Source organism: Clupea harengus, chromosome 18, assembly GCF_900700415.2.
Source record: "Clupea harengus chromosome 18, Ch_v2.0.2, whole genome shotgun sequence".
NCBI classification, from domain to species: domain Eukaryota; kingdom Metazoa; phylum Chordata; class Actinopteri; order Clupeiformes; family Clupeidae; genus Clupea; species Clupea harengus.
This window is the reverse complement of record NC_045169.1, coordinates 1,403,187-1,415,824: the sequence shown is the minus strand read 5'-3', so window position 1 is coordinate 1,415,824 and position 12,638 is coordinate 1,403,187. Positions and strand designations below refer to the sequence as shown.

Sequence of the window (12,638 nt, the reverse complement as noted above, 5' to 3'; positions counted from 1 at the left end):
ACCAAGCAACACATAAACTGACCACGGGTTAACTTTGTTGACACAAACAGTATGTCTTCAATATTAGCACTCATGACGTGCCTTTTGATCAGATCACAAATCAGTTGACTGGTACTAAATGTTAATACAATTCAACTATTTCTTACAAAATATACTGTGACTATTAGAAGATGAAACAAACAAACATCGTGTGAAATGTAATGTCAACACCAAACATGTGGGGCAAATTACATCACAGATATAGGATGTGAATGTCAGGCTCAACCTGGCCATAACATTAACCATAAACATTATCCATTAAGAACAACACATGGAGATAGTTGGGCTAAGGACAGCGTTGTGGACTGAGTAAAGAGAAAGTTATAGATCATGATTGATCATGTGACACACACACATTATTAAATGCCGGGCCTTGTTTATATTATTTATGAAACAATATGAATACTGTGATAGTCATTGGTATATGTATTAAATAAGTGAATGAAAGAGGTAGACTTGTGACAAAGATTATTTTCTTTGGATCAATGGTCGGTGTCATTGAAGGGTGATAACTGCGACTAAGCTACCACTTGGAAGTTTTATCATGCTGAAATATTATCTAGAGACCAAACTAGAATATGCCCCTTTGGGTGGTACCAGTTAGTGAAAATTCTGGCCTGGGCCCACAGACTCATTTTTGTGAGGTGTTCCGACCCAAACCACAGAACCACAGAACTACAGAGCGGATAGCATGGACAGCCAGTGGGGACAACTACAAACTAATGACACCATTGACATAGTTTTCTGCTTTTTCATTGCTCTTCTTATCCTTAATAATAATAACCTTATGAGGACACTGTATACCCATTAACTCCATTTGTATCCACTATCAGTCTTTGTGTGTAAGATGTATAAATGCTGCTAATGTATGCTAATATGTTTTATCCTGATGCTTTCTCCTCTCCTCCCCTCCCTTCTGCCTTTCAAGTGTGTTACTGTTTATCTGTCCTTCATAGAACCATATTCCATCAAAATCTATTTGAAGATGATACCAAAAGTAGTTGCACATAAAAAACATATCCCAAGAAGTGGAATATTGTTGCATAGTGTTATTATAATGTAATTAAATTAGAAAAAGCTGTCCACATTGCACTTTAATTACACCAATATCTTAAAATGGCTACCCTGGAATGGGACTATTGCCATTCAAATCCCAAACATGATAGCTTATTTCATACAAACCACACATTTTATGGACTACTTTTCAAGAAGGCCTCTGATAGTCCCAAAGCCTCCAAATGCCTGTCGTACACCACTATGGTAGCTAATAGAGGGGTGCAATTATAATCTCTTTCATTTTTCCAAATCCCTTATGATATGTGTAGTAGGAGCTTCTATTGAAGAATGTTAACGTTCATATTCCTTGTGTACCTCCTTGTTTGAAGTTCTTTACTTTTTATCATGGTACGAGGGATGAAAAGTTGTATTCTTTGAAGGGGACGGAACCTCTGCTCCCTTTTCTACTCCACCTTAGCGTGTTCTCCTGCTGTGTTTGCATGCCGTGCTCTGAGGCTTTCCCCGAGGAGCCGAAGTGATTATTTCTCCCTCCTGCTTGTGAGCTCAAGTGCTCTGTGTCTGTCTCATTAGCCGAGACTTCTGCTCTGCTCGTACTCCCAACCCCCTGGGATCTCACTCAGCACTCAGCCTCTCCTCTGATCTGCAGCTTAATATGTGATTGTCTCAGTAAACTCTGTGTGATAGCCCCAGATCCACCCATGCATCATATTCACTGTGTGTGTGTGGGAGTGTGTGTGTGTGTATGTGTGGAAGAAAGAAAGAGAGGGAGGTAGAGAGAGAGAGAGAAAGAGACACAGAGAGCCTCAGAGGTTAGGGATATCAAAGCAGCCAACGCGTGAGGGGGAAACCTACCCAGCATACAATTAGTGAGACATGAGGGGGCATTGATCTTCCAGAGGCTGAGACAGAATAGTCACGGACTAAACAGCACTGCAGGGACACACCGGCCCTCGCAGGGGATTTCCTCACAACACACTGATTCTCTCAACTGTTGCTGGAAGTATTTTGAGAAAACCTTGAGAAATGACTGACTTACAATGAGACAAAATGAACATAGTGTCAAGTTGTGTTCCCACCCATGGCGATCAAACAAATGTGGCATTGGGTAACATATGTAATATGCAACATGCTGTAATTAATGGGAGATCTAGTCTGGTGAAAGTGGTGTGCATAAATCAGTTGGAGGGTGTTGGTGGTGAATGTGTAAGTGTCACCCACTATAGACGCTCACAACCATTGTGCTTTTCCCAGAAAGGAATTAAAAAACAATCTTAATAAAAAATAGTCAATTTTATTTATTTTTCTCTGTGTAGCAAAACTAGTCATCAACATGCGGTTATTTACATCCAGCAAACGCATGTTTATTACAATAAGTACAAGATACATCTAGAAACGACATAAACAACATGAGTTTCCTCATACAAGACTTGACAGGTTTTACTCAGGTACGCTAGTCATTGTCTTATTTTTTTATACTTTTTTTGCAATGCTCATAATGTCTTCAACGAAGCGACACATTTTTTGTTTTAGATGCAAGTACACATAAACGTGCAGACACTTCTTTTTTCTGCTTCAAGTCATGCTTTCATCCCGTTCTCTCTCCCTTTACCTCGGTCTGCCTTTCCCTTTAGTTTCAAAAGAATCTTTTAAAAATAATTAAAACTCAATGTCCCCACTTTCCCCCTTTCCTACTTTCTGATGCTCTGTTACTTTGTTGATAAGGAATCAATCACCTTAGACACTTTTCAGTTGAGATGGGGGTATTAAGAGTCCCCCCCCCCATGGTCTGGATTCAAAAAATGCCAAATGAGTTTGTTGAATTTGTTCAGTGACTCAAATCTTTTCCATACTGTGTGTTCTATAAGATGACATCATTGCTAAGCATTGAATAGAGTGGGATTGTCAATGCTGCTGTTTGATTGGACACACAATATGTAGTGACCACTATTTAGTCTATTGGTTTGTTGACTATGAATATGAGAAAGACACACCTCACAGAAACTTAAATGTTAATATTTGGGGTCAAATATACATTTGAACTAGCAAAATTTCCGGTGTCATCATGCATTTTCTAAGTATGCATTCCTCTCGTGAATCTCACAGGCTCAGATATATCCTAACTAATCTAGAGAAACTGGTGACAGCAGAACTCTACCAGTGTTAAGCATACTTATAGGCAAAGTATGAGATGAGGGTGAGGTATCTTTTGAATTGAGCCTTGTGATTTAGCTGTCAAATTTTCTAGTTTTGACCATCTTTGAGTTTTTTTCACAATCCCTGGAATGCTTGCAAGTCTTGGAATGTATCTTGTTTGGCAAACCAGGAGAATATTTAAGATATAACCATGTATACAACAGTTTGGTTTGGCCACTAAAACTATCTGCTTGAAAAATATTCAATTTGTTCTGTTATACTGAATAACAGAGCATTTCTTTAATCTTTTTTGCATTTTTCATTGCACTGATTAACTTAGCTTAGAGGCTTATGCTTCTGATGTTTGTGTCTTTGTTCAGATTGTTACTTTGTTGCATAGCAACAAGCCACTTGTGGTGGAACTACTGTTTCTCTCTGAAAATATTACCAATTTGAAAAACTTATATTTGAAACTATGTCTTGGGATTTATTTGCTTTGCATTTATCTTTACTTGGCAAAGCTGTTGTATGAAAACATTTTGTGATGACATACAACCAAATAATAGCCATGATGTTATTCTGTATAGCCAGCACATTTTTGCATTTGAGTGGAAACACGGCGACACATAGACAACATGTCATTGGGACGACTTCATCCTGTCTATTTCAGCTCATCATCTACGTGACCAGTGCGTCTCAGCACATGATGACAGAGATGCAAATCCTTCTAAAGGGGGAAGAGTGATATGGTAAGGCAATAAAACTTGTCTAGTACTCAAACACAACTTCATTTTTATAAAGGTTTTGGAATGTATGAATGTCATTTGCAGTATATTATTTTACATTTTTTTTAATTTTATAAACAACTTAAAAATTTATAGGAAAATATTAAATCAATAAAACTACTCAGACAAAGCAATAAAAAAGTTCAACCCTATGTACAAGAGTGGGTGTGAGTGTATGTGTGACGTAATGTCAGTGACTAGCAGTATACTTGCCGTTTCAAGAACTGCTGAACAAAACTGAGTTAAGATCCATATTCAACCTACTCAAGTTCCCACATTATGGCACCTTAATCAGGCATGAACCTGTTCACTTTATCATAACAAAATAAAGTGTTTGTGTTTTAAACTCAAGTATTCTTTTTGCAGGATTGAAAAAAAAAATCATAATTGCCTAACTTTTAGATGAAAGAAGCAACCCTCTGCTATTAAAGACTTAATAGCACAGGGTTTACTTTTAATGTCACTGGCCAAAAAAGACAAATCAAAACAACATACACATATAAGGCTTACTTAGCAGAGATTTGCTTCATGGTCGTATACAGAACAAATCAGGGTACCATTTTGTGAAAATGCAGCTCCTGGATGGGAGATACAGCCAATGATGGATGTCGCCTGGGTGATGCTCTTTTTGTTCAGTCTCTCACAAGAGCAGGGACGTGATGATGGAGATGCCAGTTCATGTTCGCTGTGTACCTTTTTTGTACTGTATGCACCTCTTCAACAAGACAGCAGCTTTCCATCTTTCTCATCTGTCTACATAGAGAGGTAGAGGATACCATTCAATGAGGTGGACATATGGCTACTGCGGGTATCAGCAATGTCACTGAATGGAGACATGAGGTAAAGTGCTTAAACATTTGAGTGACAGATTTTACTCACCACACAGGTTGTTTGTTGTCCAGATCAAAATGCTTAAATTAACAAGGGAGTCATATTTCAAAAATTCTGCTTTAAAAAACAAACAAACGAAAAAACAACTGCATCTGTCTGTGTGGGGAAACCAGTCTCATTTCCATCACTCCTCGGATTATCTCCTAACCAGCCCTCTTTCTCTCCTCCTCTCCTCCTCTTTCCTCTTTCACTCGTCTCCGATCTCTTCACTGAAACATCCGGGGACGTTTCAGGAAGACCTTTTCGATGAAGTTCTCCAGCTCTTCATCGCTGTCCTGTTCTGATGGCCTCCTCTGACTGTAGTAGTCTTGGCCGCGCGTCACTAGAGGCGCTGGGGGAGGGTAATAGAAAGCCGAGCGATGACGCGCAGGCGAGCGGGGCTTGGGCATGGGCACAGTGGTGAATGTCCGAGGATTGGGCACAATGTAGTTGGGAAAGTAAGGATTCCGTTGCAGGGTCTGTGGTGAGCGGAGCCATGGCTGGGCCCAGGGACGGTACCTGCGCTTCGGGGGGAAGTCAAAGCCATAGTCCAGGGAGTTTCCCAGGAGGCTGTTGAAGGCATAGGAGGGCTTGGCGTAATAGCGAGGCTTAGGCTTGGGTTGAGGGAAGTAGATGGGGTAGTAGCCGGGGTATGGTTTTTGGTAAAAGGGGTAAGGGGGATAGGCTCGAAAAGGCTGCTTCTGTGGTTTCAGCCAGAAGTCTTGCTTGTTAGGCTTAATTGCGGTTCTGTCTTTGAATCTGGACTTGAAAGGGCTGGAGAGGAGCGGGGACTGTTGGACCGGCGTGGGGAAATGAGAAGATGGAGCCGCAGGAGCAGGAGCAGGGGGTGACATGAGAGGTCGCTGCCATGTGAACGCCTCGGGGGCATCTTTCTTCTTCTTCTTCTCAACATCACTGATAATGTCCACCACATCATCGGCAGGCAGATGGAGCTTGCTAGAAATCTCAATCAGCTTGTCAATGGTTTGTGGGTCAATGTCATCATCATCGTCCATGTCCTCCTCCTCGTCGGAGCGCTTGTCCTCCACTGCGTTCATCCCCAATACATTTTTCTTCCGTTGATCCGGAGACTTCCTTCCATCTTGTTTCATCATGTACTGCAGCAACATGTCTGAGGCGATATCAGCTAACTTCTCCTCCTCAGCTTTGGCCCTCTGTGCTTCTGCTGCCTGCCTCCGCACCTCCTCCTGCTCAGCCTTGGCTCGAGCCTCTTCCTCCTCAGGACTCATCACCTCCTCCTCTTCCTCCTCCTCTTCCTCCACTGCGGGCTCAGACAGGTTGTCGTTAAAGTCGTCCATGAAGTTGCCACCACGGTACTCCGGCTGATTCTTTGCCTTTGGTTGCTCCAGCTGCTGCTGCTGTTTCCACTTGAGCTTCTTCTTGAGGCCCATATTGTAGCCCCTGAATCCCTTGGGCCTGATATTGTTGTCTCTGTAGTCACTGTCAGGGTCAGTAAAGTGTCCCCGACTCTCTCTCTGGCCTGTTTTCTCTGCACTCTGGCTCTCTGTGGTAGTGCTGTAACTCTGGAACTCCTCCAACATATTCTGCAGGTTCTTCACCTCCTCTGGACTCAGCTGCTCCTCCTCCTCCTCTCCTTCCCGGCTTTCACCAAATTTGATTGGCTCTTCTTTTTGCCCCTCCTCTGCTGGACGTGCCTTCAGAGGCACCGTCTGACTGGTGGTGCGACTCGTCACCTTCTCTGTCAGGCGCTCTTCCTCCTCCGCAGCTTTCTTCCTCTCTTCCTCCTCCTCCCGCTCTCGCTCCTCCTTGCCTTGAGCCGCCGCGGCAGCCATGATTAGCTCCAGCTCCTCACGGCCATCTCTGTCACGTTCCACACCCTGCTGCTCTTCCTCCCGCTCCTCCTCTTTGCTACTCTCCTGCCCTCTCTTGACCTCTAGCCCCTCCTCCATGCTCCTCCCTCGCCCGAGGTCCTCAGCTCCCTCGCTGTCCCTCTCTCCCTGGGGCCCCTGGGGCTTGTTGAGAGCCTCCAGGAGGACAGCTGCTAATGTTTGGGGGTCCACATCTTTAAAGAGGTCATCCTCCTCTTCCTCTTCCCTATTCGGACCCTTTTTGTCCTCTCCCAGTTCGGGAGCCAGTGGTGGCCGAGAGAGGGCTGAGGAGAGAGGCCCATTATGGGCACTGATGGCCTGCCTGTCTGGGTCTATTGGGCTGCAGTCGGTGAGCTTTGATGAGAGGCTGAGCAAAACCAACAGGAGAAAAGTATGGGCACTTGATGTGATTTGGCACCGGACCATGACCATGCAGATCAGGGGTTTAGGGGAGAAAGTGATGTGGCTGTGAGAGAGGGAGGGAGAGAGAAGGGGAGGGGAGGGGTGGGGTGGGGATGGGGGCAGACAGAGAGACAAAGGAAAAAAGAAAAAAACCTGTAAGTCACAGATGCATTCCCATTCACAGTCACATTGATCTGTCCACTTACTTACCTAACAAGCATACAGAAACCTTACAAACACCACCGACAGCCCAGCTGACAATGATACAAGCTTACTAACAAACTAAATTGATTTGAGGATTATACCAAACGTTGGTAGTAGAATATATGTTATATGCACAAGCGCAAATGCACAGTGGAGAGCAGAGAGGACAGCCAATCAAATCAAATCACATACATCACAAACGTAGAGATACTGTTTGTTGCGACATCAGGTTCATCCCAATTACATTACAACATGACATCTGAAGCGGTCAAAAACGTGTTGCAAATTCGAAAGGAAACAACAGCACATGGAGTTAAGCTGCAATTTCTGTTTTCGCACCTACACCGTGAGCTGATTTAACTAAAGCCACTTAATTGGCTTTTCTGCTCGTGCGGGTGGGTGCGCGCTTAGCAGCCTCCGGCATGTGAGCCAGGCACGCGCGGAGCGGTGCAATCGAGGAGGAGATGAAATACATAAAAAGGGTGTCTTCCCACACGCGGGGGTAGAAATATAACTGTCACGACGTGGATTAGCCTACAGAATTCAGTGACCAACGTAACAATACAAGTTTTAAGGTAAATGAATTGCTATGCGGGACGTCATGAATTAGGCTACATTTCAATGTCACCAACAGATTTAAGAATAAAGGGATCAAGCGGATTGTGTTTGTGAGACGGCTTAAAATGTAATACCCATGCAATAGCTTTCGAATTAAAGGGCACTGGCTTTAGTGAAGATGCATAAGCTACGGGATCCCTGTGCCACAGCCCTTCATTTATTGAAATCTGTTCAAGGCTACATCTGAGCCGTCGTTCTCGATAGGGTTCAATCAAATAAAAATTACGTATTTAAGAAATAATCAACAGGTGGCAGCGCAGTCCACTTTGAAACTATCGCGTCGGCACAGTTGGATATATTGCATGCAGATGTCCATAGGCTATTAAACTGAAAAGGAAATAGCTAGATGTCGTTGTAGTATGACGCGATAGTGACAATAAACAAAAGTATCTTATCTAGTTTTCATTAGACTATAAAATGGGTTTAGAATTATGTAAAGATGTGAGTCTGATGTTTTTGAGTATTAGATTCAAAGCACAAAGCTGTCTAAGAGACAACGCCTGGTTTACTTCAGTCATCAATACCACCGTGTGATTGCATTCCTCACATATTTTTACCCCACATCAGAAGAGGGGTGTTTTATTTTCATATAATTCTTTACATAAATCTAAATACCCTCACTGCGGCATTCTCTCCAAAGCACTTTAGTAATCTGCTTTTTAGAAACTTGTCTTACTTATAATCTTCTACCACGACTCATCTTGGGCTGAAATCGTGTTTTGTTTGAACATGACATGTTTTCATCTAGGCTACATTTACTTTATATATAGCCTAGCCTAACTCATTTCGAGTTTCGAAATCTCAATAAACTCGAATGGGTTTCCCAGTTAGCCTACAGCGTCTCTTACCGTTTTATGAAGACTTAAAAGGTATACCTTACTAAAGTTGTTAACTTATTAACGACTGTTTCCCAAAACATCTCTTAAGAGGTTTGAGCATGCGTGAGTATGATTGGAGCGAAGTTGATCATTATTAGAAAGAACATGAACAAGAAATTGCGTGCTATGCAAGACAAACAAACAAAAAGTTCCCAAATAAGGACGGCTGTGTGGTACATATTACATAGTACATATTAGGCCTAAGAAATAACGGCAAATGTATTTACACCGCTGTTTAAAAAAAATAAAAAAAAATGTATTTAACCTAATGAGGAACAAAGTGTACTGCAACACATATATTGGTCTTACATCGCAGTCAGCGCATAAGTCCACACACTGACATAACAGTAATTATTTATATTGTGTGGCGCCATGGTGATGATACAAAATATGAATAGGCTACGAGGGGTGAAGGGGTGGATGGTGTTGATGATGATGATTAGTAAAGGTTGTCAAGATCATCATCGCCACCAATATAACCCATCATAAATTGTGGAACCTGTTTATATAACTGCATTTTCCCCATCTGAATTATAGCTTATTTTCGCATCAATTTCCTAACAAATATCAGTAAAACATGAAAAATAACTATTATCATACGTAACGATACAGTTTATCAATCTGCCATAGCTTGAGTTTCTACAGCCTTGTCTTTCCTGTTCATTAACAAAACAATCAACATTAGAATTATCCACCAAAGATATAACAGCAGTAACAGAGCAAGAGCAAACATATTTTTTTCAGTTGGCCGAAATCTTAATATGCTATGATAGACTTGATAGAGTAAAAAAAAAGTTAAGACTTACCACAGACGCATTGAGGAACAGCGAAGTCCGATATGTTTTGATTCTCCTTGCCTTCGCGGTATAGCTTCAAGTGTTTATTTATCAAACTGTAGCCCTATGAACCAGTTGTACGGATGCATTCAACTGAGAAGAAGGGATTGTTCCTGTCTTGTTTTCGTAGACGCCGTCCTGTTGTCTGTTCTCACGGCGCTAAGATATTTTCAGCACCTTGGCCAGCTTCTCTCCTTTATATGGCGGTCCTCCTCTGTCCACGTGACGTTGCGTCAGACCTGCACATTGACGTAAGCTGCTCCATTGATAAGAATGTGCTGGTCGATCGAACGACGTGTGTTCGCTACACTGCAGTGCCCAGATGAATGAACGGAAGCAGGATGAATGAAATAGTATTTTTTTCACAGGAGGGAGTAGGAGAGAGAAAACATTACAGACAGGAGATAGGGAAGGTTTTCCAGATGCAGCTGTGCACTGCATGCTGAAAATGCTCGGCCCACGTAGTCAACCCATAAACTAGAAAGCCCATATAAAATATTTGACTCTAAAAAAATGACTGAGAACCAAGATGAAGAAGAACAAAAGGGTGATTTTTCTCAGATGATTTACAATTCTAGTAGCCTATATCAAGAGCCCGGTCATTATGTGCGCGTGCGTGTGTCCCCGTGCAGAGCTTTGGAATGCTAGTCCGTTACACGGAAACCTGATGCTTTCCCAACCACTGAAATGGACATATCCTTTATCAAAGACACCAAAGCCATTTTCCTTATTTCAGAATAACGTATTGACGGTGTTCTAATATTTTGCAACCGTTCGGAGTACAATTATAATTTCTGAAAGAACGATTCGCAGTAATTTAGGCTAGTCGTACCTACATGGATTTGCCTTTGAATTGTTTTGACTTCAGAGTTTTGTATGTTGCTGAATTAAAGAAAGGATCATACAGATATTACATCACAGAAACATTGCACGTGATGTACTTCCAATGGCAGACGCATCTAAATCAAATTATTTTTCGATGACACCGTCTGGTAATTTAGCTTCTATCTACATAAAGTAATAGGCTTACGCCAGGTCCATCAATACAATGGCACGCTGGACATAGGCACCCGGCGATTTCATAGTTCAGAGTGTTTGATGGAGGCGCCATGAATTGTGTAATACAGCCTACATCATATTACACCATGATGAAAGGCTGTCATCTTGGGCTAGATTTACAGGCACAGACCTTGAGCTTCGGTGGACATTGTGATGGTCACTAATGGTCGACGAAATCAGTGTGAGATGCCCTAAAAGACCAATTCGTATTTGTGATGTCTGTATTGTTCACGCTGAGAAAATTAGACGAACAATGACTTTCCTCAACAAATGTCAAGATGTAGCCGCTGGAAAGAAAACAAATCCAATTAAATCATAATTGTACTTGATTGTGTGCGATGCTAGAGGGGAGTACGCCTGTAAATACTGAAGCTACATGCCTGTGTGTGAGTGTGCACGAGCACAATTCAGACAGACAGACACAAAGAGAGTGCGAGAGACCTGTGTGTCTGAGATATCTGTGTGTGTGTGTGTGTGTTCATGAGCCAAAGACGGTACAGGGCCACGGATGAAGATACTAATCGGCATTCTTAAAGCCAGATTCTCGTATAAGCATTATCGGCTGTCACTCAGTTTTTTCAGTGTCCATTCCCACGGTGTGACTCGCTTCACCTCTGCCACACATAGGTCTATGTTTAAATAGGAAAGGGGCCTGAACAAAAAAAAAAGAAAATAAATAAGTTTCACGCAAACTATTGAGAGAAAAGGTGATTAGCCAAATAATCAACACCACAAAGAATAGGCTTACTGATCAACTAGTAGGCCTACGCTAGTAGGTTAACATAGGCTTATAGTTAATAGATAATAAATAATAGATAATAACAACAACAAAATAATAACAATGATTATTATAGTCCATAGCATTTTGGTTGAACTGGCCACTCGTTATATGCATTCAGCATTGTTACAGTGAATCACGTTGCAATGGATTTCTGTATCTGAGCTAATAAACTGCTTTTGGCCGAAAGCACTGCATCCCGAGAGGGCTGACATCTTCTGCACCAGGCTGCGCTCGATTGCGGATATATGGCAGACTGTCAACAGCAGGGGAAAAATACATCGATCAATGTCCATGCCCGGGGGAGGTTATCAAAGAGACAAATGCGAACAATGAGAAACAAGAAGTAAGCATACATTTTTTGACTTTTTATTATTATGTGTTAGGCCCCTGTGTAGAGATAGCTCTCGTTTTGGGATTGCATCAGTTGCTCAGACGAACAAGTGGTGTGTAGCTGCAAAAAAAGGTTCTCTGTGATTGGCCAGTCACACATCCTGTCTGACTGGCTGTGTTTCATTCATGAAAACTGCGAGAGGACTGTCTGTCTTGAAAATGTAAAAGACTTCATGTGGTGAAAGACGATACAGGAAATGACCAGTAGCATAGCATAATAAAATACATGTTTTTGTAACGTCTGTCTTTAATTTAGGCTACTAATGAAAGCATTAGCAAAATATGTCGCTTTAGGGACATTGGCCGACTTGTCGTTTTACCGAACCCACAGCGATAACTCCTCAGAGGCTTTTCAGGAGTTTAGGCCTACCGGTATATTAAATTATATTAAATCTAGCTGAGAGATCAGATCAGTGTCTGAGAGACCAGTGATTGCTGTCTCTGTCTGCGGTTCTGAAAATGTCGGTGGTCGATAACAAGATAGGCTACCCCACAGGAGGCTAAGGCACAATTCAAAGAGTTACATTCTTTAACTGTTGACAAAAGTCAGAAAAATGCTTTTTTATTACCTCACACTGGGCCTATGATATTTTCTCAATGCTGAGAAGTTGTTCTCAGTCAACTTTAGGCTCGTAAAGGAATGGCTCCCTGATGGGTAATGGGGCTTACTATATAGCATAGTTATCGTCAATATAACGGGCTATATTAGGCTACCAGAATATTAACTAACCTATATTTTAATGACCATAATTGTTCACGATGATCATCAGTAAAAC

At 42.0% G+C, this 12,638-nt stretch overlaps 1 protein-coding gene across 2 annotated transcripts; it reads right to left on the bottom strand.

Moving 5' to 3' along the window:
* Positions 1-2,327: 2,327 nt before the first annotated feature.
* On the bottom strand, positions 2,328-9,840 carry vgf (VGF nerve growth factor inducible). Of its 2 annotated transcripts, XR_004165683.2 has the most exons (3): positions 9,603-9,840; positions 4,854-7,160; positions 2,328-4,727 (listed from the first exon to the last, which is right to left on the bottom strand). XR_004165683.2 is itself a non-coding variant. In XM_031585197.2 (2 exons), the coding sequence occupies exons 1-2, from the start codon at positions 9,611-9,613 to the stop codon at positions 5,072-5,074; spliced, it is 2,100 nt and encodes a 699-aa protein (XP_031441057.1). In that variant the 5' UTR covers positions 9,614-9,840; the 3' UTR covers positions 2,328-5,071. The 2 variants fall into 2 exon arrangements, 1 of the variants encoding a protein (XP_031441057.1); XM_031585197.2 differs by having other exon boundaries at positions 2,328-7,160.
* Positions 9,841-12,638: the final 2,798 nt, after the last annotated feature.